The sequence below is a fragment of the Erpetoichthys calabaricus genome, chromosome 2 (genome assembly GCF_900747795.2).
Source record: "Erpetoichthys calabaricus chromosome 2, fErpCal1.3, whole genome shotgun sequence".
Taxonomy (NCBI): domain Eukaryota; kingdom Metazoa; phylum Chordata; class Cladistia; order Polypteriformes; family Polypteridae; genus Erpetoichthys; species Erpetoichthys calabaricus.
Genome location: NC_041395.2, coordinates 289,662,134 through 289,689,290, shown reverse-complemented (window position 1 = coordinate 289,689,290; position 27,157 = coordinate 289,662,134). Strand labels below are relative to the sequence as shown.

General features: G+C 37.5%; 1 protein-coding gene across 2 annotated transcripts in view; it reads left to right on the top strand.

Annotated features, from left to right (window-relative positions):
- The window catches only part of sufu (suppressor of fused homolog (Drosophila)), a 91,056-nt gene continuing 63,899 nt past the window's right edge, over positions 1–27,157 (top strand). For both annotated transcript variants that reach the window (XM_028795737.2, XM_028795738.2), the window contains exons 1-3: positions 1–388; positions 9,800–9,934; positions 24,951–25,087. In XM_028795737.2, coding sequence (XP_028651570.1) covers positions 240–388; positions 9,800–9,934; positions 24,951–25,087 — 421 coding nt within the window. In that variant the 5' untranslated portion in view covers positions 1–239. The remainder of the gene's footprint in view (positions 389–9,799; positions 9,935–24,950; positions 25,088–27,157) is intronic.

Sequence of the window (27,157 nt, the reverse complement as noted above, 5' to 3'; positions counted from 1 at the left end):
CTGTGTTACGCCTCAGACCGAAACACTTGAAGCTTTGACTAAAGAAGCAACAAGCTACACTTTGAAAGAAAAAGAGGCGAAATTGTTGTTCTAGGAAGTGAATTGTACGAATTATTGTAATAAGTGGGGGGAGTTGCCCCTCTGCTCAGTGAAAGTGCTGTGTTCGTAAAGTGCAGAGCTAATTATTAAGTTATTCCTGCACTCGCCGTTTAGAGTTCGCGCTTGTTTATTGGCGAGGGATGGCCGAGGTGCGGCCTAGCGCCGGCGCTGGAGCCCCGGGGCTGGCGACTATATTTCCCCCAGGTTTACAAGCAATTTACGGGGAGTGCAGGCGACTGTACCCCGAGCAACCTAATCCTCTGCAAGTTACAGCCATCGTCAAATACTGGTAAGTAGCTCGCAACACGTTTTTATAAAAGAAACGCATTACCTTGCCCTGTGTACAATGCATTTGAGACTTATGAGAGCATTTAAAGTCTGAGAGTATGAAGAAGTGATTAGTTGAGATCTGTTGTCAAAAGAGTTGTTTTTCATATTGTTGATGGGGTGCTACTTCCCATCTTCAAGATAAAACAGTGACAGAGTATCTCATGTAACAAGGTTAAAGTTAGCGAACAAAATTTACAATTGTAAGACCTGGATGTCCGAGTTTTACTATGCGTACTTATTGAGACATTATGTGTTTAGAGTGAACTATATGCGTAATGCGACTTTCGGACCTTGAGGAGAAATTTAGCAGTATTGTCTGGAGTCCTATCCCTCGCCGTTCGAAAACAGTGAAATTCCATGTCTGTCTCTCAATAAGTTTGCCTTCTTCGTGTCTACCGTTGTATACTGATTAAAAATTGTGTGTCAGACCTTGTTCATTGAAGTTAAGCAACTGATTTCTATACATTTTTCCTCTTATAAAGTATTATGAGGATAGTATAATTTTATAGGCCGGATTTTAAAATCAAGATGGTTTAAGATAGTTTACATTTTTGAGCGACTACCACCGTTTTAACTCGTATGGCTGTGATAGAGAGTTTCGTCACTTGAAAAATACTGCACTTTAATGTTTGAAACATGCGTCCGATTTAAGACCACCTCAGTCCAGTTATAAATTTGCAGGGGCCTGAGATAATATAGGCAAAATCTATGTCGGTCCTTTGCAAGGAGATGTATAAATATAATCCTATTGATCTTAGATTTGTGCAGAAAGATGTGGGTCCCACAGATGTTGCAGTGTGTTATGACCAAGTGAATTTCTCATTCTATGTTAGTATAAATGATTTGATTTCAATTCGGGCTCTCTATTGGGGGGTGTGTGTTTTTTATAGTAGTGCATTTGTGTTTAGTGAAAAAAATGCTTAATGATATATTTACAAGAATTTAGAAAGGCTGTAGGTTATTGGCATGACTGAAAAATATAGCATGGTTGCTTGGTATTCATATTTGTTCCCTCCCCAAAAAAAGGTTCTTTCATCTCAAGCCTAATGCCTGCCAAAGCCACAATAGCTGAGCTGCTTTTATTTGAAAGGAAATAGACCGCTGTTTGCTATTGGAAAGAAGTCTTTTATTAGTGGCACTTAAGTGTTGCATAGTGGCATCTGGAGAAGTGTGATACTGACTTGATTAATTTGAAGTATTTTATTCAATTTTGAATGTTATAAACGTGAAATTCAAATATATTAAACATCTGAAATTAATAGCACAGCACTACCTTTTTTTATTTGTGCAGTGTTTAGATTTGAATTGGTCTGTCTTAGTTTTGCCATTTGATCCCATATGACATTATTTGTGAAAAAAAACAATAAGGAATTTGTATAAATTAAATTAAATTTAAGCTTCTTCTGTAAACTTTGTTTTATCCTCTACCTCATTCTCCTTTGTATTTCGGAATCTATATAGTGTTTGATTGTGGCTTGGATGTTTTCTCTGTATCTTTGCACATTTCTAAATGTAAGTTCAGGTGTGCGTATATTATAGAGAGTGGTAGAAGTAATGCTGCATGCTGTTAGAAAAAAATATTCTGTCCACATTCACAGAAAACATAAGTAGTTAATATGAGTAAATATGGTGGCAGACAAAAAACTGAAATGCCTAACAACATTGCTATAAGGAGTAGGACCATCACTCGTCTTCAGAACAGATTCAGTCTATTGAATCAATATTGTCATTCAGGTGTTGAACTGTTCATATTAAGATATTGAACTGTACATCGAGATAAAAAGCCTCCAGTTTTTTGGAGTACAGTGGCTGAGAAGTGCAAAGAGGATATGTGCTTAGAACATGCGTACTGTCTGTGGCATGTGGAAATGTGTGTTAACAATTCAAAGACAGAGGTGGGCATTCTATGTTGTTTCCGGCACAAATTTCTTTCCAGCAAACATTTTTGAAAAATGCAGCACTCTGTTCTAAATGCTGCCTACCAATATTTATTAAAATATGCTCCACACCCATTTTTAAAAGTTGTTGCCCTCTTTTGATTTTTAAATACTCCCCTCTTTTAGATTTGTATGTAGGCAGTGTGTATTAGGGCTGTAACGAACATCTGAATTTTTGGCAGTTAACAAACCATGCTTAAAATTCAAGCACACATGTTCCCCACCCCCGAAATTATTGCAGGGTTTGTGAATCTAATTCTGATTAAGATGCAGTGTTATTTAATTTGCTTATTCATTATCCTGGATTTCCACAAGGCAGCTTATTTTTTAAACATCGTCCAAGTTCTTATCTCAAATATATACTGCAATAAACCAAAGGTAAACAATAAATAAATAATAATTTTATTATAGGAGATTAATCATTAAATCTGATTTTATCATTTACAAACAGGTTAATTATATTTTTGGCTAATTTTATTTATATAAAAAAAATTTATACTTTCAAGTAGGTTTGTCTGGATTGCTATATGAGAAATTTTGTTTAATTCTGTTACTGTGTTCAGCAATAAAACTTAAAACACATCTTTGGATGCCTGGTGTTTATAGCTTTTGCACCTCAGGTATAATTTTTACCAGTATTGTTTTATGTCTCAGTACCAATTTTTATTTCAAACTCTCATTGCAGACCTAATTTGTTATGCATTCCAAATATCGCTCTACTGGCAAATTTATTTTCAATTCAAGTTAACACAAGTGATTTAAACAGTCACCACAGGCAATCTAATTAGAATGCAGAAATGATGCACTTTATTAAACTTTCATACAAACAAAAGGAACATTAAACAGCTCACAACAAACTTTCCAGGAGGCATGCTTGCATATGCATATGGTTACATGAGCTTTCCCACAACACTTTCAAACAGCAAATTGAAACATGACAAGCTGCTCTGCACTTTTATTATTTAAGGAATAACACCACAATTTAAATTCACCTTTTAAATAATCACCATTAATTGTTAAAAACTAACTTTCAAATGGCATTTCTACTGTTAAACAAATGTAATGATATGGAGGACTTCATCATGTGAATTTATTAATAAAGTATCTATCTATCTATCTATTATTTGAACTTTATAGTCACATCTTAAGATTAACCACCTTATCCAGAATATTTTGTTTCAGGAGTTCTTGATTAACTGTATATAGATAGTCAATCATATACCTGCAACATATTCGTTTTTTTGTAAATCATGGGGTCAGTCTAAGAAGAAGAAAAAACTTTCAAAGTATGGAAATATTTTGGATTCTGTACAAAAGATGAGTCCCATGTTATTTGTAAAACTTGCCTTAGGAAGCTTAAATGTAGTAGAGGAACCACAAATGTGAAAGGCCCATTTGAAATGATTGCATTGACATAATGAGTAAAGAACATGTTGTATTTATTGTATATTTAATAACTTTTTAATTTTTACTCTTAAAAATATTGTAGTTAATGGAAATACAGTAATTGACTTAGGATTTCTAAAACATAAATATACCACTGACTGCTCTCATTAAGCGTCCTGTTGTTTCCCAGCAAACAAACTCATTTATAAAGTATGTTTAAATGTAACTGATAAAATTAATGTATTAAACGACTAACACTTTTACTTAAGAAGTAGAAAAATCAACACCGCAGTAAACATTTGCACAGAAATACGATTATGAATCAAGAATGACACTTACCAAATTTAATGAAGTTTATGTATAGTCAGTTGTGAAACTGCATACTTTATATGCATTGTTAAACTTATTTGAATAACTTTACTGCTGGTATAACTGTTCCTGGTGATGCTCAAATAAGTGAGATAAAACATAAGGCAGGACTGCATCTCCATTGGCATCAGCTGCTACTACAAGCAATCCATTCCTTATGGCTGGAAAAATGGAATTGCCACAACCAAAAGTGAATTGATTCACCACCAGCATTGCAAAGATTATCACTGAGAAAATGAGATCTCTTAGTATAACTGAAAGCAAAGCCTTTAGATTCCTGATAAACGAGTGTCAACCCTGGTGCATATATACAGCCAGGTCTACTTTTGGTGAGAATGTACAGTACTACTAAATATACCTAGCATGAACTTAGCGATGCTGAGTCAGTGGCCTTGGCTCTTGGATAAGTTACATCACACAATCTTTCATCACTATAACAGTCCATTTCATGAATGATAATTTTGAACTTTGCTCTTGTGTTCTGCAGACGAGATCTGCCAGAATCTCACACAGGAGAGAATGTCGGCCTTGCACTTCAAGAAGCTGCAAAGTCACTGTTGTAACAACTGACAGTGCATCAAATATAAACATTGCAGCCCAAACTGCCAGCATTCATATTCACTGGGCTGCTTTGGCATGTGGCAAAATATTAGATGAAGAAATACATTATCTTAATTCTACAATGAGATGCATTGCTGACTTCCTCCACAGAAACCAAACAGTATTATTGTTTGCAAAAAACAGTTTATGCTCCAACTACCAAGTCATAAATGCATTATAGATGTAATGACCTGCTGGAACAACTACTTGATGGTTGAATGTTTTGTTGAGAAACAGGCTTCAGTATCAGCAGCTCCGAATGATGAGTTCATCAAGAAATGGAATGAACTTAAATCCATTCTAACAGTAAGTTTATTGGAGTGAAGTGTGGGACATTCCTGACAAACAGCCTCTATTGCATGTTATCCTAGCAATATGTCCTTATCAAAGCCCTACAGTGACACTTGTTTTGTCAGTTCTACTGTGACCCCAAGGAAAGTGATAACACTTTTGAGCATAAAATGTGACGGCTTGCACAGATGCTATAATGAAGAAGAAATGCTGAACAATTTATAGGAAGCCTCTGCTTTCAATCCAGGATTCAAGTATTGTATGTGTGGCAAAGGCTTACAACAAATTTGTCTCAGAAGGTTCAGTTGCAATGAAGGAGAAAGCTGTAGAACGTGTTTGTGAACCCCCTCTACTTCAAATGCCAAACATCTCAAATACGTGTACTAGCTAATCTGACTTGCCTTCAGCAAAGAAAAGTTTATTGAGCCTCTTTTTTTGATCGTAATGATATTGAAATTTGAAAAGCTGAAGCATCTTTGTCAATAGAAGAGATGGCCAGTAAGGAAATAGCTTTGTACAAAGCAGACCCATGACTGAGGCCTCAGGATGACCCATTAATATTTTAGAAAAATAATGCAGGTAAATGCCCATGATTGACAAGGTTGTGCAAATTTTGTGTGTTCAGGCTACATCAGTTGCATCTGAAGGAATTTTTTGTACAACTGGCAATCTACTCTCTGCCACCAGATTCTGTCTTGACCCAGAACATGTTAACAGATTAATATTTTTAAAGAACTTTAATTATGATAAGTACATTCAGAGTGTGTACACTGAGAATGCAATTGTATGCTGCTTTTAACAACTAAAGTGACATTTCTGAAGTAAAACATTGAAGAAGAAAATACATTCAGTACTCTGTTAATTAAAAATTCTAAACAATTGGCATTTATGAAAATTTCCAAGTAATGCGGTTTTTGTTTTTTTTTTTGTCTCGCAAACTGGTTTATGTATTGTCAGAATGTATTGTGATTTGATTCATGTTGTTCAACGCTTGGCAATACAAAGCCCTAGTGTGTGTGTTCTAAGGGTGTAGCCTCTGTACTTCTTGGCCACCATATTTGAAGGTGAAAATCTGCTACATACTGGGCAGTACAGAACTTCCCATAAAAGTTAAATGATGTTTAGATCTAGTGATGGAGGAAGCTAGAGATGGTGTTTAAGGTTATACTGGAGCTCGGTCTGTGTCTATGAGTTTTAACATGCAACAACTTTTTCCCTTTCCTAATGCCTCATGTTGCTTTGAAAAACATGCATATTGTGCTAATTTTCAGACCTCAATTATAGCTGATACAATGATCAGTCAACCTAATATGAATCACCTTTGCAAGTGGATTTATAATAATATAGTTACTTCAAAGTTGAAACACCACCAGAGAGGTGTTTATTTTTCTGCATTTGAGTAATACAAGATACTGTAGTTTTGATTAAATGTTGTTTTTCATGCATTTAGCATTAAATGGCTTGTCAAAGATAGTAAATATAGTTTGCAGCAGGAAAAAAACAACAAAACCAAAAAAAAGCAAATAGGATTAGCAACATGCAGTTGGTCCAGTATCACAAGTGTTTGTGTGAGTGTGATTCGGTCCTGCCATGTACTGTTGGCCAGGGCTGCCAGGATAGGTTCCAGCGCCCTGGAACCTTTATAAATACTGTGTTAACACAATATGCTAGTAGTTTTCACATGGCTTCCTAAAATAAGCAGTGCAGGTCATGTACCACAGTGTATCATTTGTATTTAAATCCAAATGGTATAGGTGGTTCTTATGGGTTTGTGCTATAACTTTTTTTTATGGATTTTTTTTTTTTATTGTTTGTGGGCTATATAGAGCATACTGCCTGTTAATATACAGTGCATCCGGAAAGTATTCACAGCGCATCACTTTTTCCACATTTTGTTCTGTTACAGCCTTATTCCAGAATGGATTAAATTCATTTTTTTTCCTCAGAATTCTACACACAACACCCCATAATGACAAAGTGAAAAAAGTTTACTTTAAGTTTTTGCAAATTTATTAAAAATACAAAAACTGAGAAATCACATGTACATAAGTATTCACAGCCTTTGCTCAATATTTTGTCGATGTACCTTTGGCAGCAATTACAGCCTCAAGTCTTTTTGAATATGATGCCACAAGCTTGGCACACCTATCCTTGGCCAGTTTCGCCCATTCCTCTTTGCAGCACCTCTCAAGCTCCATCAGGTTGGATGGGAAGCGTCGGTGCACAGCCATTTTAAGATCTCTCCAGAGATGTTCAATCGGATTCAAGTCTGGGCTCTGGCTGGGCCACTCAAGGACATTCACAGAGTTGTCCTGAAGCCATTTCTTTGATATCTTGGCTGTGTTCTTAGGGTCAGTGTCCTGCTGAAAGATGAACCGTTGCCCCAGTCTGAGGTCAAGAGCACTCTGGAGCAGGTTTTCATCCAGGATGTCTCTGTACATTGCTGCAGTCATCTTTCCCTTTATCCTGACTAGTCTCCCAGTCCCTGCCGCTGAAAAACATCCCCACAGCATGATGCTGCCACCACCACCATGCTTCACTGTAGGGATGGTATTGGCCTGGTGATGAGCGGTGCCTGGTTTCCTCCAAATGTGACGCCTGGCATTCACATCAAAGAGTTCAATCTTTGTCTCATCAGACCAGAGAATTTTCTTTCTCATGGTCTGAGAGTCCTTCAGGTGCCTTTTGGCAAACTCCAGGTGGACTGCCATGTGCCTTTTACTAAGGAGTGGCTTCCGTCTGGTCACTCTACCATACAGGCCTGATTGGTGGATTGCTGCAGAGATGGTTGTCCTTCTGGAAGGTTCTCCTCTCTCCACAGAGGACCTCTGGAGCTCTGATAGAGTGACCATCGGGTTCTTGGTCACCTTCCTGACTAAGGCCCTTCTCCCCCGATCGCTCAGTTTAGATGGACGGCCAGCTCTAGGAAGAGTCCTGGTGGTTTCGAACTTCTTCCACTTACGGATGATGGAGGCCACTGTGGTCATTGGGACCTTCAAAGCAGCAGAAATTTTTCTGTAACCTTCCCCAGATTTGTGCTTTGAGACAATCCTGTCTCGGAGGTCTACAGACAATTCCTTTAATAATAATAATACATTTTATTTATATAGCGCCTTTCCCATGCTCAAGGCACTTACAAAATATGATAAAGAACAGCAGCGTATATAGTATATAGCATTGTACAAACCAGTTAAATAAAGAAGATTAAGACAGTGAATTCTGAAAAAAAAAAACAGACAACATAATTGATGTTCTACCGCACACACACAGGTTACATTAGCATCTTGACAGATAAGTAAACTGAGAGAAGGGTAATAAAGTCAGGTAGAGCTAAAAGCCTTCCTGAACAGATGAGTTTTGAGTTGTTTTTTAAAACAATTCATGGAGTCGGCTGACCTGATTAATTTCGGTAGGTCATTCCACAGTCTGGGCGCTATACAGCTGAAGGCCCCGTCACCCATGGAGTGTAGATTAGTGTGGGGTACAACAAGTTTGCCAGAATCAGAGGACCTTAGTGGGCGGACAGGCACATAGTGATGGAGAAGGTCACTGATGTAGTTTGGCGTGAGATTATTTAAGGCTTTGTAGGTTATTAGTAGGATTTTATATTCGATTCGATTCTTTGACTTCATGCTTGGTTTGTGCTCTGACGTGAACTGTCAACTGTGGGACCTTATATAGACAGGTGTCTGCCTTTCCAAATCATGTCCAATCAACTGAATTTACCACAGGTGGACTCCAATTAAGCTGCAGAAACATCTCAAGGATGATCAGGGGAAACAGGATGCACCTGAGCTCAATTTTGAGCTCCATGGCAAAGGCTCTGAATACTTATGTACATGTGCTTTCTCAGTTTTTTTTATTTTTAATAAATTTTCAAAAATCTCAAACTTTTTTCACGTTGTCATTATGGGGTGTTGTGTGTAGAATTCTGAGGAAAAAAATGAATTTAATCCATTTTGGATTAAGGCTGTAAAATAACAAAATGTGGAAAAAGTGATGCGCTGTGAATACTTTCCGGATGCACTGTATGCCTTTGTGTACTACGGCAGAGTTTTCATAAGGTAAATCTTCTCTATTATTAAAAAAAATAAATAAATAAACAACTTGGGGCGAGACTTTTTTCTTGCGACGAGACGTGATCTTTTGAAGAGAGACACTTTCACGTCCCACGAGATAGGCAAGTCACGTCATACTTACAAGCTTTGGAACCAAGTCCCGTGATAGACGTGCAGAGCAGGTTAGAGATAATGTAAGTAGGAAAATTCAAAAGTCTCAAAAAAAATGAAAGTAAAGATCACATTAGCGCAAACAGAAAATATTACGCGGTGAAATAACGGAACAGCGAAAAGAGATCGAATAGTGTTTGAGGATATCTGGGGGAAAAGAGAGACAAGGCAGTGACTTTAAAATGTTTGAAGCGCCACACGAAATGCAGATCATACGGCAAGGGAGCAGCACCAAGCCAGCAGCTGATCAAGCAAAGAGGAGGTAAAAAAAAAAACTATTATTTGATTCCCATTGTATCACCGTTAAAGAGGGGTTTCAGAGGAGCGACTGCATCTCCTTGGGGTGCGTTCAGCCTGCTCTTCACAATGGTGCATAGCGCTGAGTTTGGGGGGGAAGGGGTTGGCGAGCGAAGCGAGCAGAGAGCAAGGACCCTAGTTTTAAAAAAATAAAAAAAGGCTACTGAAAAGGTTGAAATGTATCATAAAACTAATATTTTAGGGATTCTCTTACTTAAATTGGAAATTACTTCTAAACCAATTCTTATTTTCACATTTCAGGTTAGGAGGACCAGATCCTCTAGATTACATTAGCATGTACAGGAATCTGGGAGATGCATCGCTGAATATTCAGGAACACTGGCATTACATCAGCTTTGGACTGAGCGATCTATATGGAGACAACAGAGTGCATGAGTAAGTGATGTTTCTTTTGCTTCTTGATAAAGCCTGAAATCTATTAGGCCAGTGACTTAAATGATGATCTATGTTTTGCTTTGACTATATTAAGCATATACCCACGTAAATAGTTCCCCGTTACTTCAAACAAATCATTCAAAGTTTCATTTCCACCTTATGATTGGGTTTAGTTATTAATTGCAGTTGGTCATCTCACATAAGTACATTTTGGTTAACACATTAACGTTTTGCTCTTTCACAGGTAGTAAACTAATGAATTTAGTAAAGTAAATAAGAAAACCTGAACCATGTTCTAGTACTTAATATTTTTCTATTTAGTTTTTGATTGAAAACCATGAACAACTTGACAAATGAAAGATAAATGAAATTTATTCCTTCATTGTGGTTTTTGTTTTGGAGTGCTTTTTTTTTTTTGTTTTTTGTTTTTTTTTTGTTTTTTTTTTTGGCCAAATGTAATTTATTTTCCTCCCAAATGTAAAAGTGGCCAAACCAATATAGGTATCAGTGAAAAATTTTTTACATTAAAGCTAAATAAAATAGCGTGATTTCTGAAAATGGTAGACTTCATTTATGTAGTGTTGTTTTTTCTTTTCAGTAGACTCTTCTAACTGCTGTCATGGGCATTGATGATTCCACGTATCTGACCCCTACCCCCCCCCCCCCAAGTCTTTGTAGTACAGTAGTAAGTTAGCTGACCTGGGGCCTCATGTATAACACCATGCGTAGAATTCACAATATAACAAGGCGTACAGACAAAAGCGGAAATGTGCTTATGCTTATGCACAAAAAAATCCAGATGCATAAATCTATGCGTACGCCAACTTCCACATCCATCCATCCATCCATTTTCCAACCCACTGAATCCGAACACAGGGTCACGGGGGTCTGCTGGAGCCAATCCCAACCAACACAGGGCACAAGGCAGGAAACAATCCTGGGCAGGGTGCCAACCCACCGCAGGACACACACAAACACACCCACACACCAAGCACACACTAGGGCCAATGTAGAATCGCCAATCCACCTAACCTGCATGTCTTTGGAATGTGGGAGGAAACCGGAGCGCCCGGAGGAAACCCACGCAGACATGGGGAGAACATGCAAACTCCACGCAGGGAGGACCCGGGAATCGAACCCAGGTCCCCAGATCTCCCAACTGCGAGGCAGTAGCGCTACCCACTGCGCCACCGTGCCGCCCAACTTCCACATTCTTCCGCTAAATAAATTTTTGTCCTTATCATTAGACTTGAATGCATTTATTACTGCATGTAAAGAGTTCTAAATTTGTCAAAGTTTGTTTATTGTATAAACTAGGAGAAAGAAACAGATAGCAGAAAACATCTTGAGCCAGCAAACTACAACTATATATAATCGTGGCATTAGATGAGTCTTAAGTTAAAGACTGTTGTGTACTGATTGTATAATGATTTAGTGTAAGCAGTAGGGATGGGTACTATGGTGTGTTCCCAATTCACAACGGTTATTACACTGCTTCACATTAAAAAATATTACTATAACTATTGTTGATTATGGTGTGCAAGTTTTTTTTTTTTTTTTTTTTTTTTTTTTTTTTTTTTAAATGAACATTCAGTTTACTAAAAGGTACATAATCATTCATATGCAGCATGCAGATTGATCTAGCTCTTCAGTATAACTATGGTGAGAGGCAGTAACAGTGTTGATTAGAAATTAATTGAAGATGACTACCATCTGCAGAACATGCAGAAAGTAAGTTGCAGTGAAATGTGGAAGCACTTTGAATTTAATGAGTCATGTTTGTGATCATCACACACTGCTATACTGTAAATTCGAGGTAAGGTAATCTTTAGTTCATTGCCATTCAGCTTGCTTATCACTTATCAATGTAAAGCTTTAGTGTTACATGCTGTAAGAAGTATTGACTGCATATAGAACACTTTAATATTGTTTCTGTTCCAAAGAAGTCAGGTGCTTCTGCACCTAATTGCTACAGACCAGTGGCACTTCTAGCACCATGAAGGCATTCGATAGGCTGGTCCTGAACTATATAAGTCCTCTAGTGGTAGACCACCAGGACCCACTGTCAGTTTGCCTATTGGAGAGTAATTTGAGTGGAGGATACAATTATCCATCTGCTCCTTGAGCCTTATTCTTACCTGGATATAGCTGGCAGCACTGTGAGGATGATTTTTTATTTTTTTTTTATTTAAATCACTTTCAATACCACCCAGCCATCCCTTTAAGGGGTAAACTCTGAGATATGCAGGTAGATGAGCCTTTGGTGCCCTGGATAATGGATTATCTGTTAAGCAGACTGCAGTTTGTGGGACTGTAGCACTGTCTTTCTAAAATGAAGCAATACTGGAGCACCACAAGGAACAGTTCTGTCTCCTTTTCTCTTCAATCTGTATACCTGCAAAATAAACCTCTAACCCCAGATCATGTCACTTGCAGAAATTCTCTGATCACTCTGCACTTATGGGGTGTACTGCTAAGGGAATGAGACAGAGTATAGGAGTCAGGTGGAGAATTTTGTTTCTTGGTGCAAAGAGAATTGTCTGCAACTTAATATCGGCAAAAGCAAGGAACTGGTTATTGATTTACGCTCCACCAAACGAACCTCTTTCTGGTCGCTATTCAGAAAATGGATGTAGAGGTAATGTACTTCTACAAGTACAAGCTACACACGAAGAGTCTGGATTGAGATATGACCCCACGCTGAAGTGACATCACCAGACACTGCTCACTGGCAGACCTGAGTGGGTGAGAAGCACCTCACCAGTGTCTCCATATACACAGGTGCTGACGCACTGACTACTTTACAGCCAAGCATCAAGGGATTGAGCTTATTTGTATGCTACTATGGGAGGAAATGTTGTCACCCAAAGAGAGGACTGGCATGCTCCCGTGTTGGCTGGTTGAAAACAAGATGGGCTGCTGCATTTTGGACCGTCAACAATATTTTGACAATGCTTGTGGGTCCTTCTGCTAGTCACCACTGTCACCACCCCAAGGTTGCTTACTGACTTGGCAGATATTAGTGTCAATGAGCCAAGCTATACAGAGATGGATAGTTGAACAGACTGGTTGGCCGGAATAACAGGATTATTTATTATTATTTATTATTATTATTTATTATTATCTTTGCCAGGTTGAGCTGTATATCCAGGATCAGGTATCATTAAGACATGCAGAGACTCTAGCTGATAAATAACTGTCATCTGGTAGCTGCGACATCATGCATCATAAGCACTAGAGAGGACAGTCTTGGTTCATTTAAGATCTCTAGTCAGGTCAGTTTGCCTTCTTAAATTACATTAGAGTTGAAGATTCTGTCATCTTCCTCCTGAACACAGCCTGCTCCCCCTTGAATAAATACAGTACAATTGAATACAATTGAAGGACTGATTGCTGCCAGCATGCAAAAAACCTTTACAAGTAGTTTGGCATCTGAGTTCATCTATGACAACGGTCAGTGGTTTGAGTGATAAGTGGGCTACTTACCCTGTTTTGGAAGAAGAGTGATTTAAACTACATTAAGGGTCTCTGTATAATGGTGAAGATTGTCGATATGACTAATTAGTTGATGTGGGTCTATCCTAGCTTAAAAAATGTTGATGAGTTCAGGGTGGCAAACTGGCTGTTCAGGCAGATTTTCATGGCTGAAGGGTTGAGCACTTCTAAATTTCTGTAATGTTAGAGTTGCATCCAATATGAGGGACTCTTTCTCTGTGAGCCTTTGAAAGTGACATTTCTTTAATACATAAATCAACAGCTTGAAGGTTTGGGCTATCACTGAAATCAGAGTTCTGAGTACTTTTGATGGAAACGATCATTAAAGTCAGTTGGATAGTTAAGTGAATACAAGTTAGTTTTAATGGCCGTAAAAGTGGTGTAAGAATCGCAAAGCCAATAATTTACAGGGCTGTGTACTCAAAGGGTGGTAATGTCTTTGTACGCTAGACCAAAATCTCAACATAGCACTATAGAGAGACTGTTTTATGTTATAGTGCTTGCAGTGTGAGCTTCATGATCCTGATCTTTACCCTCAAGATATAAAAGGTGTGACTCCAGTTTAGCAGCTGACTAGCAAACCTGGTAGACCAAGCTACTCACAAGGGTAATAAAGGAGTCCTTCAGAAACCACTTCATTGTAAACCATTTTAAAGATGCATTTCTTTTAATAGTAGAACTAATTATAATGCATTTCTGTAACCTAGCAACTATATATTAGTGAAATTTAGGACTCTGAAAGTGGGCATGTACAAATGTACCAGTGATGTCTAGAATTGCTAACCTTCCATCCATCCATCCATATTCCAACATGCTGAATCCGAATCTAAGTTTGGATATATTTGAATATTTACTTATTTGTAGTTGGAGTATTGAAACCTTATTTTTTTGACTAATTTGACAGCCCCACTCCCTTGATTTTTAAACTTGCTGCAAGAGCGAGGTATTTCTCTCTGGATTCAGCTTTCATTTTATTATGTGCAACTTTAAAAAGATTTCATCATGTTTACTATATAATGTAAGGTGTTATCTTTTCAGTGTTCAATTACAGTAACAGTGGTGATACTCCTGTGTGCTCATTTTCAGAAAAATTTACTTTTTCCTTGAAAATATTAGCTGTTATTTAGGTTGACTCGTCCCACATTAGGACTAAATTTTTTTGTTTTTGCTCAGGTACATCTTGGGCTACTTTTATTTTTTTTTAAAGTTGTGAACTCATCAGTTGCGTGAAAATCTTTATTAGTTGGAGGAGAATGAAGCTTTCTTGAATTAACTATTTTCTTAAAGATATAATTTTGTATTTTTGTATTTGTCCTTATTTTTATAATGGCTTCTTTCCCTTTTGTTTATTTTTTGGCATAGTTTATTTTTAACTGACTTGCAACCTGTAGTAAGAATTCTGGTCTGCCCCTGACAAAGCAAATAAAATTCAAGACAAGTTCTATACATAAGAACATTTTTCACTTGTTCTTGTAAATGTTTTTGGTGAAGGTAAAAGGAGCTAGACGAGTGCAAAATTTTGCTTAAAAGAAAGGCATCAAGCTAGCTTAAGTCATTTTAAATTTTTCATCCTTAAAGTATACATTATGCTAAAACTCACTTTTAATATTTATTCAAATTGATTGATACATTTAAAAATCCTTTAGGCAGTTTTCAGTCTTACAATGAGCCTGCAAGTATCATGTGTGAGAAAGGTACTCCTGCATGGTGCTAGCTTCTTTTTAGTCTTCTGTATTACTTTAAGTAATCAAAAATATGTTAAACAATAATTGCTGGAGATATCGGTAATTTGAAAAGTGCTTTGCAAATGTAGGCTCTTTTTAAGTTCTTAATTTATAAAACAAAAACATGCTAAAATTGTAACAGTATGTTTCTCTGAAGATGATAGGAAAAAATAAAAATGCAGCACTGTGGCATTTATCATGAAACGGCTGTCTGTTTAATGTGCTGTACCTGAAAACAAGATCATAAGCAACTTAAAACCTTTACTTACTTATTGATCTTATTTGCAGTACTGTGTTCTGAGAATCTAAAGCCTGCCTGAAGAACCATGTTGTTGATGTATATACTACAATGTTTTCAAAAGAAGTGTTTTTTTTTCTCCTTTTAAATCCACCATATATAAATTATTTTCAGAGCTGAATGATGTGCACAAAATATGAGACAATTCCTTAAACCCCGAGACTTTTTAAAAATTAAATATACTGTACAAAATCAGTAGGCACATTAGTGTTCAAGCATTTCCAAACTTGTAGAATGTTTTTCATCTTGCTTTATGTATGTCATGTTTTATAATTAATGTGACTACCCAGTTTGCACTAGGCAGAACTCCTCTGGAATTTTTTTTCATCTGATTGCATAGTGCTTTTAAAAGCACAAATCCCTTTAAAAAATTTCTTAAATATTGCAAGTAAACAAAAGTTTCAGTCTTTAAGATGTCAAGCAGTCATTTTGGTTGTGAATTATTTAATTTTTTTTATGTTAGCCTGAAGTATATGACATAGTATTGCACTTAATGTACACAGACTTTCATATAGGGCAGTGATTCATAAATTCAGTCCTGCAGACCCCATACAGCTGCAAGTTTTTGATCCAGGCATTTTTATAGTAAGTCAGTCATTTGACTTCTAACTGATCTCATTTAATTACATGTTTTTTTTTCCACTTTCATATTCAACTTTATCATATTTCCAATAATAATTGTTAACAATGAACAGAGCAGACACTCAGGCAAATGACACTGAAAGGCTGCAACTACTTCAGTATTAGGTCTGGTAACATGCTTATAAGTAAATAATGGATTCAATAGCCAGAATACTTGAAAAGGCAGAATGAAAATAATTATGATGATGATCTTTAAACCAAGTTAAGCACTAAATTATTCCCAAGTAGCATACAGAAATTCTTGGTACATTACAAAACTAAGCATCATATTTTTTTAAAATTTCTTCATTGATCCCAAAACACAGAAACTGTGAATTAACAGTTTGCTAAATTAGGCTAGGAATCTGATTTTAAAAATGTAAGAACTAAAACCTACAGCAGTCAAATTCATGATATCTTCTCCACTTTCTGTTGGATTGAGACTAACACATATTGTGTTTTTCTCTGCCCCTGAAGTTTAATTACCTGTTCATACTGAGTCTTTGATGTACTCCTGCCTTAATGCATTAGTGGAGGCATGCTAATTTTGGTACCATGAACTGGTTCTAATATGGTTAGCTGTGGAGTTAGCTGTGATTTTAAAGTGATCACTTACGGGTCAGGAGGACACCTTAACGCAGCAGGCAGGCTAATTGTTGACTGAATTGTGCTGCTCCTTTTCCTAGGTATCACTGCAATGACCATACGTAAGACAGAATTTACATTGTGCTAGTGTTTGACACATCAAAGCAAGAGAGTACACTGAACTGATGATCCGTTAAGACAGACAGATGGATATGGCCAAAATAAGAAAAAGGGCCATATACAGAGAATTGGTGACTAAGTGTCATAGTCAGAGGGTACATTGCTCGGTATGTGCCCATCAAAGTGAACTGCTGAGGTTTTGTAGGTCAGTCTTACTGCAGTGCCCACGTTCTTCTTGTTATTAAAATGTACATAAGCCTAAACCACCATTGAGGTTTCAGATGGATCTTAAGATATCTATGGACTTGTAAATGCTGTTTGGTTACAACCAGTATTCTGGTCAGCTCTGACTGTGGTTGCTTGGGAGAGGATGTGCAATCTTAAGAAAAAAAAACCTGAAACCCCTTGTGACCTTGGGCTATATCACTAATGAAGATGACTTTTTTTTTTTTTTAATGAAAAATGTATTTTTTTCATTGACTTTATATGAGCTTGAGCTATGATGGCTCCTTTCTGAATCTCTCAAGATTTGTCTTGACCTGAAGCCTCTGTACGCTTTTTCTTCTCCATTCTTGTTGGTGATTACTGGTATTGCATTGTGAACTTCTTGTTTATGAATTTGTTGAGCTAAAAGCTTATTAGCTTTTTCTCCGTGTTCATAGTAATGCTGTCTAGACTTATAAATAAGTTGTTCAGTTTCTTTAGTTGTTAAGATGTTAAGTTCTGTATGCAGGGCCTGCCTTTTCCTGTGAAGAGCTTCACTTGGACGCCTGGCTTGTTCTTCATCTATTCTAGTAATTTCATTTCTTAGCTCTGACACTTTCTTGGTTTCTAATTTATTTCTATGGGAAAGATATGAAATAATCTGGCCTCTTAGGAAGGCCTTTAGAGTTTCCCAGAGTGTTCCTGCAGAAACCTCTGTAGACGTGTTTGTCTCTAGGAAGAAGCTGATTTGTTTGGATATAAATTCTGTGCAGTTCTCGTCTGCCAATAAAAGAGGGTTAAGACGCCATCTGCGAGGTGAGTACGAGGGGCTTATTGATTTTAGCTCCAAGACTAGAGGGGCATGGTCAGAGATAACAATTGTGTCATATTTGCATGATTTAATTGTAGGCAGGAAATTATTATCTATAAAAAAACAATCAATTCTTGAGTAGCTATAATGCACTGGTGAGTAGAACGAATATGTTCTTGAGTTTGGGTTAAGAAACCTCCAGGGGTCTGATAAGTTGTGATCATTTAAAAACTGTGTAATTATCTTTGCAGTATTAGATGTCGTCCCCCCTGTCACGGGAGTCCTATCTAAGAGTGGATTTAAAACACAATTAAAGTCCCCAGCCATTATAATTTTATGAGTGTTCACATTGGGAATGGATGCAAATAGATTTTGCATGAATTCCTTATCATCAACATTGGGTGCATAAACATTTATCAAAATCATTTTACTATTATATAAGTTGCCCATGACCATCACATATCTCCCTTCAGGGTCCGACACTACCTCTGATGCTACAAATGGAACTGTTCTATGTATGAGAATTCCCACCCCTCTAGTTTTCTTTATAAAGCTAGAATGGAACATTTGGCCAGTCCAGTCTTTTTGTAATCTGAACTGATCCTTGGTTAGTAAGTGGGTCTCCTGTAAAAATACTATTTTAGCGTTTAAGCCTGTTAGGTGAGAGCATACTTTCTTTCTCTTTAATTCGTGATTCAGGCCTTTAACATTCCAGCTCACAAAGTTAACTGTCCCATCATGGAGACATTGATTCTGAGTTTTTAATGTCATTTTATAGTTTTAATTGGTAATATGGCAGTTTTAATCTTAGTTTCAAGATTCCCCAGGAGTTGTTGCATGTTAGCCTGTTGCTGCATTGATATTTATAATTATAAGGATTATAAGAATAGATTAAATATAACCTGCTCTCCTTCTCTCCCCCCTTTATCCCCCCACCCCCCCATTTTGCCTCCCCACATGAGGCTAGACCCCACTTCGCGATGTTCCAGTCCTCTGACATACGAAGAGACAGAGCACGTCCAAAAAAAAAACAAACCCCACCCTGCAGCGGCGTTACAGAATTAAAACAGAGATATCTTTTACAGTTAAATCCTTAATACTATCTGCCGAAAATGTTCTCATTAACAATATTTAAGCTTGAAATAATCTTCAGCGCTTTTAAGTTAAGATATTAAGATTAAAAAAAAAAAAAAAAAAAAAAAAAAACAACCCTGGGAGTGATTTTAAAAACTAGTCTAGGATAAACCTGGTAATTCATACTGTAATAGTATAATGGTAATTGTATAAATAGTAGAACAAGCATTAAACCAAGGGTATGAAGTTAAACAGTCTACTTTAAGGTATAGTAAAATAAAAATAAAAAATAAATAAAAAAAAAAAAAAAGGAATAAAAAAATAAATAAATAAAACGAATCCTACTTTAATCACTTCCACATTTTCACACTCACGTCTATAACTCTGATTAAAACATAAACATATAACATATAAAGTCCAGATAAAAACAAAAAAGAAAAAAGAAAAAAAAAAAAAAAGAAAATAAGAGGTATAATTATAATACCAGTCTCTTTAAACATGGATCCAGCAATCAGATCATAGGTCTTTCCCGTGCCTTGATAGAATACGGCTCTTTAATTTTAATTAACTTTCAAAAAAGTGTTGGAAACAGCTTCTTTAATTCTTTTTCAGCTTCTTCTTTGCTGAAGAAGATATAATGTCCATCTTGAACTTCCACTTTCAGTTTGGCAGGATACAAGAGGCTGTATTTGATATCGGCTTCCCGTAGTATCCTTTTAATGTCGTTGTAGGATCTGCGTTTTGCAGCTGTTGATGGTGAGAAGTCGGGAAAAATACGAATAAGATTATTTTCGAATATAATCTCTTGCTTGTGTCTGAGAAGTGCCATCACATCAAGCTTACATCTTAGTCGTTCGAAGCGGACAATAAAAGACCTAGATTTAAAGGCGCTTGGTATCTTTGTGCGATAAGCCGTGGCTATCTCATTGTCGAGTTTAAAGTCATCTCCAATTATTTTAGACAGTAATTCTACTGCAAATTTCACTGGGCTTGAGCTTTCTCGTTTCTCAGGTATACCCTCAATTCTTATATTATTTCTTCTGCACCCATCCTCCAGGGCTGCAAGTCTGTCTCCAAGTTTTTTGTATTCCGAGTTCGCAGCTGTGGCTTTTTCATCGGCGTTAGATGCCATTTGTTCCGCTGTTTCCACTCGAGCCGTGAGTCCCTGCTTAACGTCTTCCAGCTGATCTGAAACGTCATTAATATGATCATCAAGCCTTTTCAGTTTGGAGTTAGTTTCTTCAATGTGTTCCACTAATTTCTCCAACATGCCTTTAAAGTTCACGTCGAAAAGTTCAAATAGACGCGTTTCCTTATCTTTGTTATCCTTCTTGAGCTCAGTGGCCACCTTCTTAAGATCATTTGTGTTATCTTTCTTAAGCTCATTCATGGCCGTAACCATGGCAGTGGCCAGTGTAGTGTTCATCTCTTTCTGTGTAGCTATCTGTGTAGCGATCATCTCTTTCAGTTCGGACAGTTCGCTTCTGCTTTCGTGCTCCGCAAGTGAAAATGCAGCTCCTGTTACAGGCTCGCGATGAGTAGATGAGAGCACGTCCTGCAGAGCCCTTTCTAGTCTCGAATGATCCTCAGAAATCGGCGATCCATCGCGACCTGTATCACTTGCGCCTTCGCTCCCATTTTCACTCTCGACTGGAGACGATACAATGGAGCGGGGCCCCAGGAATTCTGCGCACTCGTCTGCCTGTTCCAGGTCAGTCTCCGTGATGCCATACCTTACACTTGCACTCAGGCCGGAAGTCTGTCCGGACTTCGATGCAGCTTTAAGTTTCTTTTCCGGTTCTTTCTGACTTTTCTTCTTGTTACTCATGCTTGTATATTGTAGTGGAAGTTCCTTGGTCGGGTTAAATACAGGATACCTCTAAATAATATGAAATACGTGGGAAAATAAAGCCGCTGCTAGCGGAGCTCTGCTTCAGACGTCCATCTCCTATAAACGGACGAAACCAACGCTTTTTCTATTCGTTAGTATTTTATCATCAGTTTAGGGTCTGGTGGTGTTTATATTTATATAAAAAAAAATAGTTGCAAATATGCATTAATGTCAAAAAGTGAAAAGAGACCAAACATACAGAGTTTGATTTTAATAACAATGTAAATCATATTCCCTTTTTGCTGTATTGCAACCGATGGGTATTAGCTCATACTTTGTATGTTCTGAACATTAAAGTCAGGTTTATCTCTCTATTATAAAAAAAAAAATCCTGTGAGAGAGAGACTAGGGAGATGAGATGTGATCTTCACATGAAGATCACGGAAGACACTTGAAAGACCCACGAGACGAAAGAGATTGGCCACGGAGTGTCTCGTGGGGACCTTAAACATGAGACTTTGTGCCAAGAGATTGACCCATGACCGTCTCGCGGGGATGTAGAGCATGAGATTCTTGCAAGACGCATCCTACTTAGAACCAATATCAAATAACACCACAGGCAGCAAAACACTCAGTCATGTAAAGGCTTTGAGCACACACAGATCTAGGGCTCATAGCAAGGGTATAAGGACAATATGTTATAGATGAAATGTCGACGACTAAGCGAAGAAGAAAGAGCAGCATGGAGAAAAGAGACCCAAATGCTTTGAAAAGAAAAAAAGGCAAAAAAGAAAAAGAATAATCTAGGTGCAAATTCAGAAAATAAGGAAAGTAATTATCAGCCTGGAACAAGTGGAATTGAAGAAAAAGCTCATCCAATCGGGCTCAGAATTAAAAGACAAAAAGTAAAAGACAAAGTAGAACGTCATAAAGACGTTCAAAAACGTTGGCGCTATACACATGCAGAGCAGGTTAGTGATTATGAAAGCAGTGGAATTCGAAACGCTCAAAAAATAAACGGTGCGATACAAATGCCTAACTTGCTCCCAGCTCTTAAAACGACAAGTGACAAGCAAAATATGCAGCTCGCCAGTAGCAGAGACCCAGCAGATGATCCAACTGCTTCTCCTTGCATGCGTTCAGTCACCCTAAACCACCCCCCTCCCCTTTCAGAATGCGAGTGGCAGAGACTCGAAGTGGCAAAAGGACAGCTGCTGTACAGGCTTTTAGATGATCGACGGGCAGCAGAAAGACAGATGATCCGATGGCTTCTCCTTAGCATGCGTTCCGCCGTACCCCCCCCCCCCCCCCCCCCCCCCATGACAACGCAAGCAGCATTATACGTCCTGCGAGAAAGAGTTTTAACCACGCCCGTGGCCGAAAATAAAGGACAAGTATTGTTTTTACAACGTCACGCTAGAGAAGGCAGTGAGACATCATTTAAAACAAGTCCACGGACATCTAACCTAGCAGTTGTTGGATTGCTGTTGGCAGACACGATTCATGTGCTCCCAGCTCTTAAAACAAAGACAAGTGACAAACAAAACGCGCAGCTTGCCAGCAGCAGAAAGCCAGCAGATGATCCGACCGCTTCCCCTTAGTGTGTGTTCAGCCGCACCCCCTTCACAACACGGGCAGCGTTATACGTCCTGCGAGAAAGATGTAACCACGCCCGGGGCCGGAAATAAACCACAAGTATTTTTACAAAAGTTTTAAAGTAAAAGTGAAAAATAATGCATATGTAACAATTCCCATGAAACTAACCATCTCTTTAAATTGTATATCCGGTAAACCAAACCCGGGGGTGGGCGAGCGAAGCGAGTAGGGCATGGAGCCCCCTAGTTATCTAATATATATATATATATATATATATATATATATATATATATATATATATATATATAAAATTCTTTTCACGTTTGAAATGGAAATTACGTATGACCACAGAGGAACAGGAAAAAACATTCTTAATAAACAAGATTTTTGCTGAGAGAGCAAATGGTGACATAGCTCTGGCTGTAGCATCATGGGGAATCGCTTCTACATTATTAGATGGAGGCTGTACAGCACATTTGGCATTGCAATTACCATTAAACCTCGCTCACTACGAAAATCCAATTTGCAACATAAGCAAGGGCTCTGGAAAGGCAAATGTCTTGCAACATTCAAAGACAATAGTTTGGGATGAGTGCACCGTGGCACATAAAAGAGCTTATGAAGCCTTGAACCGAACAATGCAAGATCTCAGAGATCCTACCAAAATAATGGGAGGTACTGTCGTTTTACTCGCAGGAGATTTTCGTCAAACATTAGCAGTTATTCCACGAGGGACACCAGCGGATGAACTCAATGCATGTTTAAAATCCATGCTTCTCCCACGGTCAGTTATGTCACATGTTCTTGGGTAGGTACACCAAAACTTTGTACATTTATGCACGTAATGGGCAAACAAAAAATGCAGTTTACCCGAAAACACTGCAGTAGTACTCAATGCCTCTTTACTTCTTGAATCTCTTCTACATTATTAGATTGAGGCCTTATAGCACATTCGGCATTGCAATTACCATTAAACCTCGCTTACGACTAAAATCCAATTTGCACCATACGCAAGGGCTCTGGAAAGGCAAAAGTCTTGCAGCATTCAAAGATAACAGTTTGGGATGAGTGCACCATGGCACATAAAAGAGCTTATGAAGCCTTGAACAGAACAATGCAAGATCTCAGAGATCCTACCAAAATAATGGGGGGCACTGACGTTTTACTCACAGGAGATTTTCGTCAAACATTACCAGTTATTCCACGAGGGATACCAGCAGATGAACTCAATGCGTGTTTAAAATCCATGCTTCTCCCACGGTCAGTTATATGTTGCGTGTTCTTGGGTAGGTACACCAAAAAATGTATACATTTATGCACATAATGGGCAAACAAAAAATGTAGTATACCCGAAAGCACTGCAGTAGTACTCAATGTATCTTAAATGTTAATGTATTACTGTTTAATAATTTATACACTTCTTGTATGTTGTTCAAATTCTTTTATCAAAATACCAGTAACGGCACACTGCACGGTAACGTGCAGTGAATACACTTGACTTGAGCATTAATAGTACTCATCCTCTTTCTCTGTACGTTTAGCATTCGTTTGCTGAGAGGTTGATGTGCTTACTGCTTCCTGAGCAGCTCTTCTTTACTTCACCCTAACGGCCCACTGCTTCTCTTTCGTTGGCATCTTTTCGCGTTAAAACTGATTTAAGTTAGTTTTTGTGTTGCAATTACTTAGTACGTTTTCTTTAACCTTTCACTTAATCTGGCACTTAAGTCTCCAATCTGCCTCAAGAATGATTGGAGAAGGTGGTAGGGAATGAGAACGACGCCGTACGCATCCGCTGCACGGCCGCCCTGTTGCGCGCTGCCAAGAGTTGATTCTAAAATAAAATAGAGTAATAAAATCTTCACCCCGAAAGCGGATAGTAGACGTCACATAGTATATGTGTACCAAATTTCAAGTCAATAGGTGAAACAGTTTGCGAGCTTCAGGTGATTTAATATCCTGGACAGACAAACGAACAGCCACGGTAGCATATTATAGAAGATTTTACTGTTTAATAATTTATATTTATATGCAATGTGCTTCTTATATATTACTTCATATTCTCATATGATAATGATGTTAATAATGTTGTTTATATTGATTTCTATGTTATTGTAAGTGCTCTTTATTTGTTGAAAAATAAAATTGGCAATTAACAAACTTATAAATACATTTTATTTTTTTTCCCTTGCACTCAGTGAGTGAAGCCACTGGGTAATCAGCTAGTTATAATATAAAAAATGAATGAGGGAATAACAATACAGGTCATAAGATGTTAGCCCAAGGTTCCTCCACTCTGTTGTAATAGTTTAATATAAAAATTAAATATAACAAACATTTTTTTGTATTTAATGGCACAGTGTGTTACTTCATTTATGCTTTGGTCTAAAAATCCAATAAAAGACTGTTTTTGTACAAAAAATAATTTACTATCGCGCATTTGTTCACAGTAATAATGTGATTCCTGGTTGAATTTAAAAAAACAAAAGTAAGCTACAACATGTATTGTATGGTAAACTGCATTTTAACAACAGAGGCACTACAAGGATTTGTTTACTGTGAAAAAGCTGTTTTTTATCACAATTTAAACTTAGGAATTATTTTATTGAGCTGCTCTTATAAAAAAAAAAAACATAATAATTCTCTTGTTTGCCTAACAGATACACAGGTCAAGATACACCCAGTGGATTTGGTTTTGAACTGACATTTAGACTTAAACGAGAAGCAGGGGAGACTGCACCACCTACATGGCCAGCGGAATTAATGCAAGGACTAGCAAGATACGTCTTTCAGTCAGGTAAAATAAACAAGCATTCTGTTAAAACTAATGGGACAGTCAAATGCTTAATTTTATGTGAATGACTTAAATGCTAAAGATAATTTTTTGTGCTAGATTTACTTTTGTAAAGATACAGTACTTCGTCTGTTATATACACTCAAATATTAAAAAATAATCTAATTACAATAATGAGAGCCATTAGCAAAAACACATTTTCATATATGATTAGTGTGTGGTGTTTTCTTTTTTTATTTATACATACTGGATGAAGTGCTTTCATTACAGTTAATGTCACATTTTACAGAAATAGACTTTTTAAGACTAAAAGAACTACATTTCTGAATTTGAGTTATTTTTTCAGTATTTTTAATTGCTAGTTTTAAATATTCATCATTTAGTGATTTTTTTTCTGAGCACCCTTTTTCCACTATTGTAGCTTAAATGTCACCAGAAAGTGCTGCATTCCTGAGCTCTTTAAAATATTCCTACTATTGTGCTGATTCAAACTTGCTTCATCCATTCTATTTCTATCAGAAAATCATGTACTGTTTATTTTAGTTTCATGATATGTCTTCTGTCCAGGGGACATTTTGGGGAATGCTACTTGTGCCAGTGATCTCTTAAATGTATACAGCAAAGACACTGCAGGCAATTCTCTGGCTTCTTTTCCACCCAGTTGGTGTCAATTAATGCCTGGGTGGGCTCCAGGGTCTGTTGACATATCAGAAAATCAAGACTACTGCTATATTGTTTTTTTTTTTTTTTCTTTTTCTTTCTTTTTCTTTTTTCAAGTTCCTAAAACCCAGAGAGTTCACCTTTCTTTAGATCTGCTTCCATAGTATTCGAGTATAGCCTAAAGAATGAACAAGCAGAAATAAATCTATTTCAGCTTTAGTAATTCTTGTATAAAGAAATGTTCAAAATAAAATGCATGAAAAACTTTTTCAATGCCGCTTTGAATTGGCTTTTAATAAAAGTGTCTGTGATTAGCGAATTGGGTTGATACTTTGATTTTTCTGAAGTGACCTGAATTCTAGCTTCATCGCCATTTTTCACGTGTAATATGTGGGATGGTCAGTCCGATTGCATCTTACGATTTAAGCTGTTGTATGATCAGAACAATTTCTGCCATGTTAGAAATTTCTTTCTGCTGTCATGTAGTGTGAGTAGTCTCACAAGCTGATATTCTGATTTTGTCATCAGATTTCCCGCACAGACTCCACTATTGAATGCACAGGAGATGATGGGCTGGCTAGTTGGCCAAATATCCTGTCTGAATTTGCCTTTTGACTTTCTCTTTTACAATTCTTCTCCACTGTCAACTTGCCATAGTTCAGTCAGTTAATTAATGGAGATATTGTTGGTTTCCATGTATGTTAAACAGTTTCCTTTGTGTTCTGCGTATTTTAAATAATCTGTATATTTATACGTACTAATTCTGTATTTAGCAGTTAGTATAATTTGATGGAGAAGTTTAGAGAAGGCCAGAAGGAGTTGTATTGCGTCTTTGTGGACATGGAGAAAGCATATGACAGGGTGCCTCGAGAGGAGCTGTGGTATTGTATGAGGAAGTCGGGAGTGGCAGAGAAGTACATAAGAGTTGTATAGGATATGTAGGAGGGAAGTGTGACAGTGGTGAGGTCTACGGTAGGAGTGATAGATGCATTCAAGTTGGAGGTGGGATTACATCAGGGATCGGCTCTGAGCCCTTTCTTATTTGCAATGGTGATGGACAGGTTGACAGACGAGATTAGACAGGAGTCCCCGTGGACTATGATGTTTGCTGATGACATTGTGATCTGTAGCGATAGTAGGGAGCAGGTTGAGGAGACTCTGGAGAGGTGGAGATATGCTCTAGAGAGGAGAGGAATGAAGGTCAGTAGGAACAAGACAAAATACATGGGTGTAAATGAGAGGGAGGTCAGTGGAATGGTGAGGATGCAAGGAGTAGAGTTGGCGAAGGTGGATGAGTTTAAATACTTGGGATCAACAGTACAGAGTAATGGGGATTGTGGAAGAGAGGTGAAAAAGAGAGTGCAGGCTGGGTGGAATGGGTGAAAGAGTGTCAGGAGTAATTTGTGAAAGACG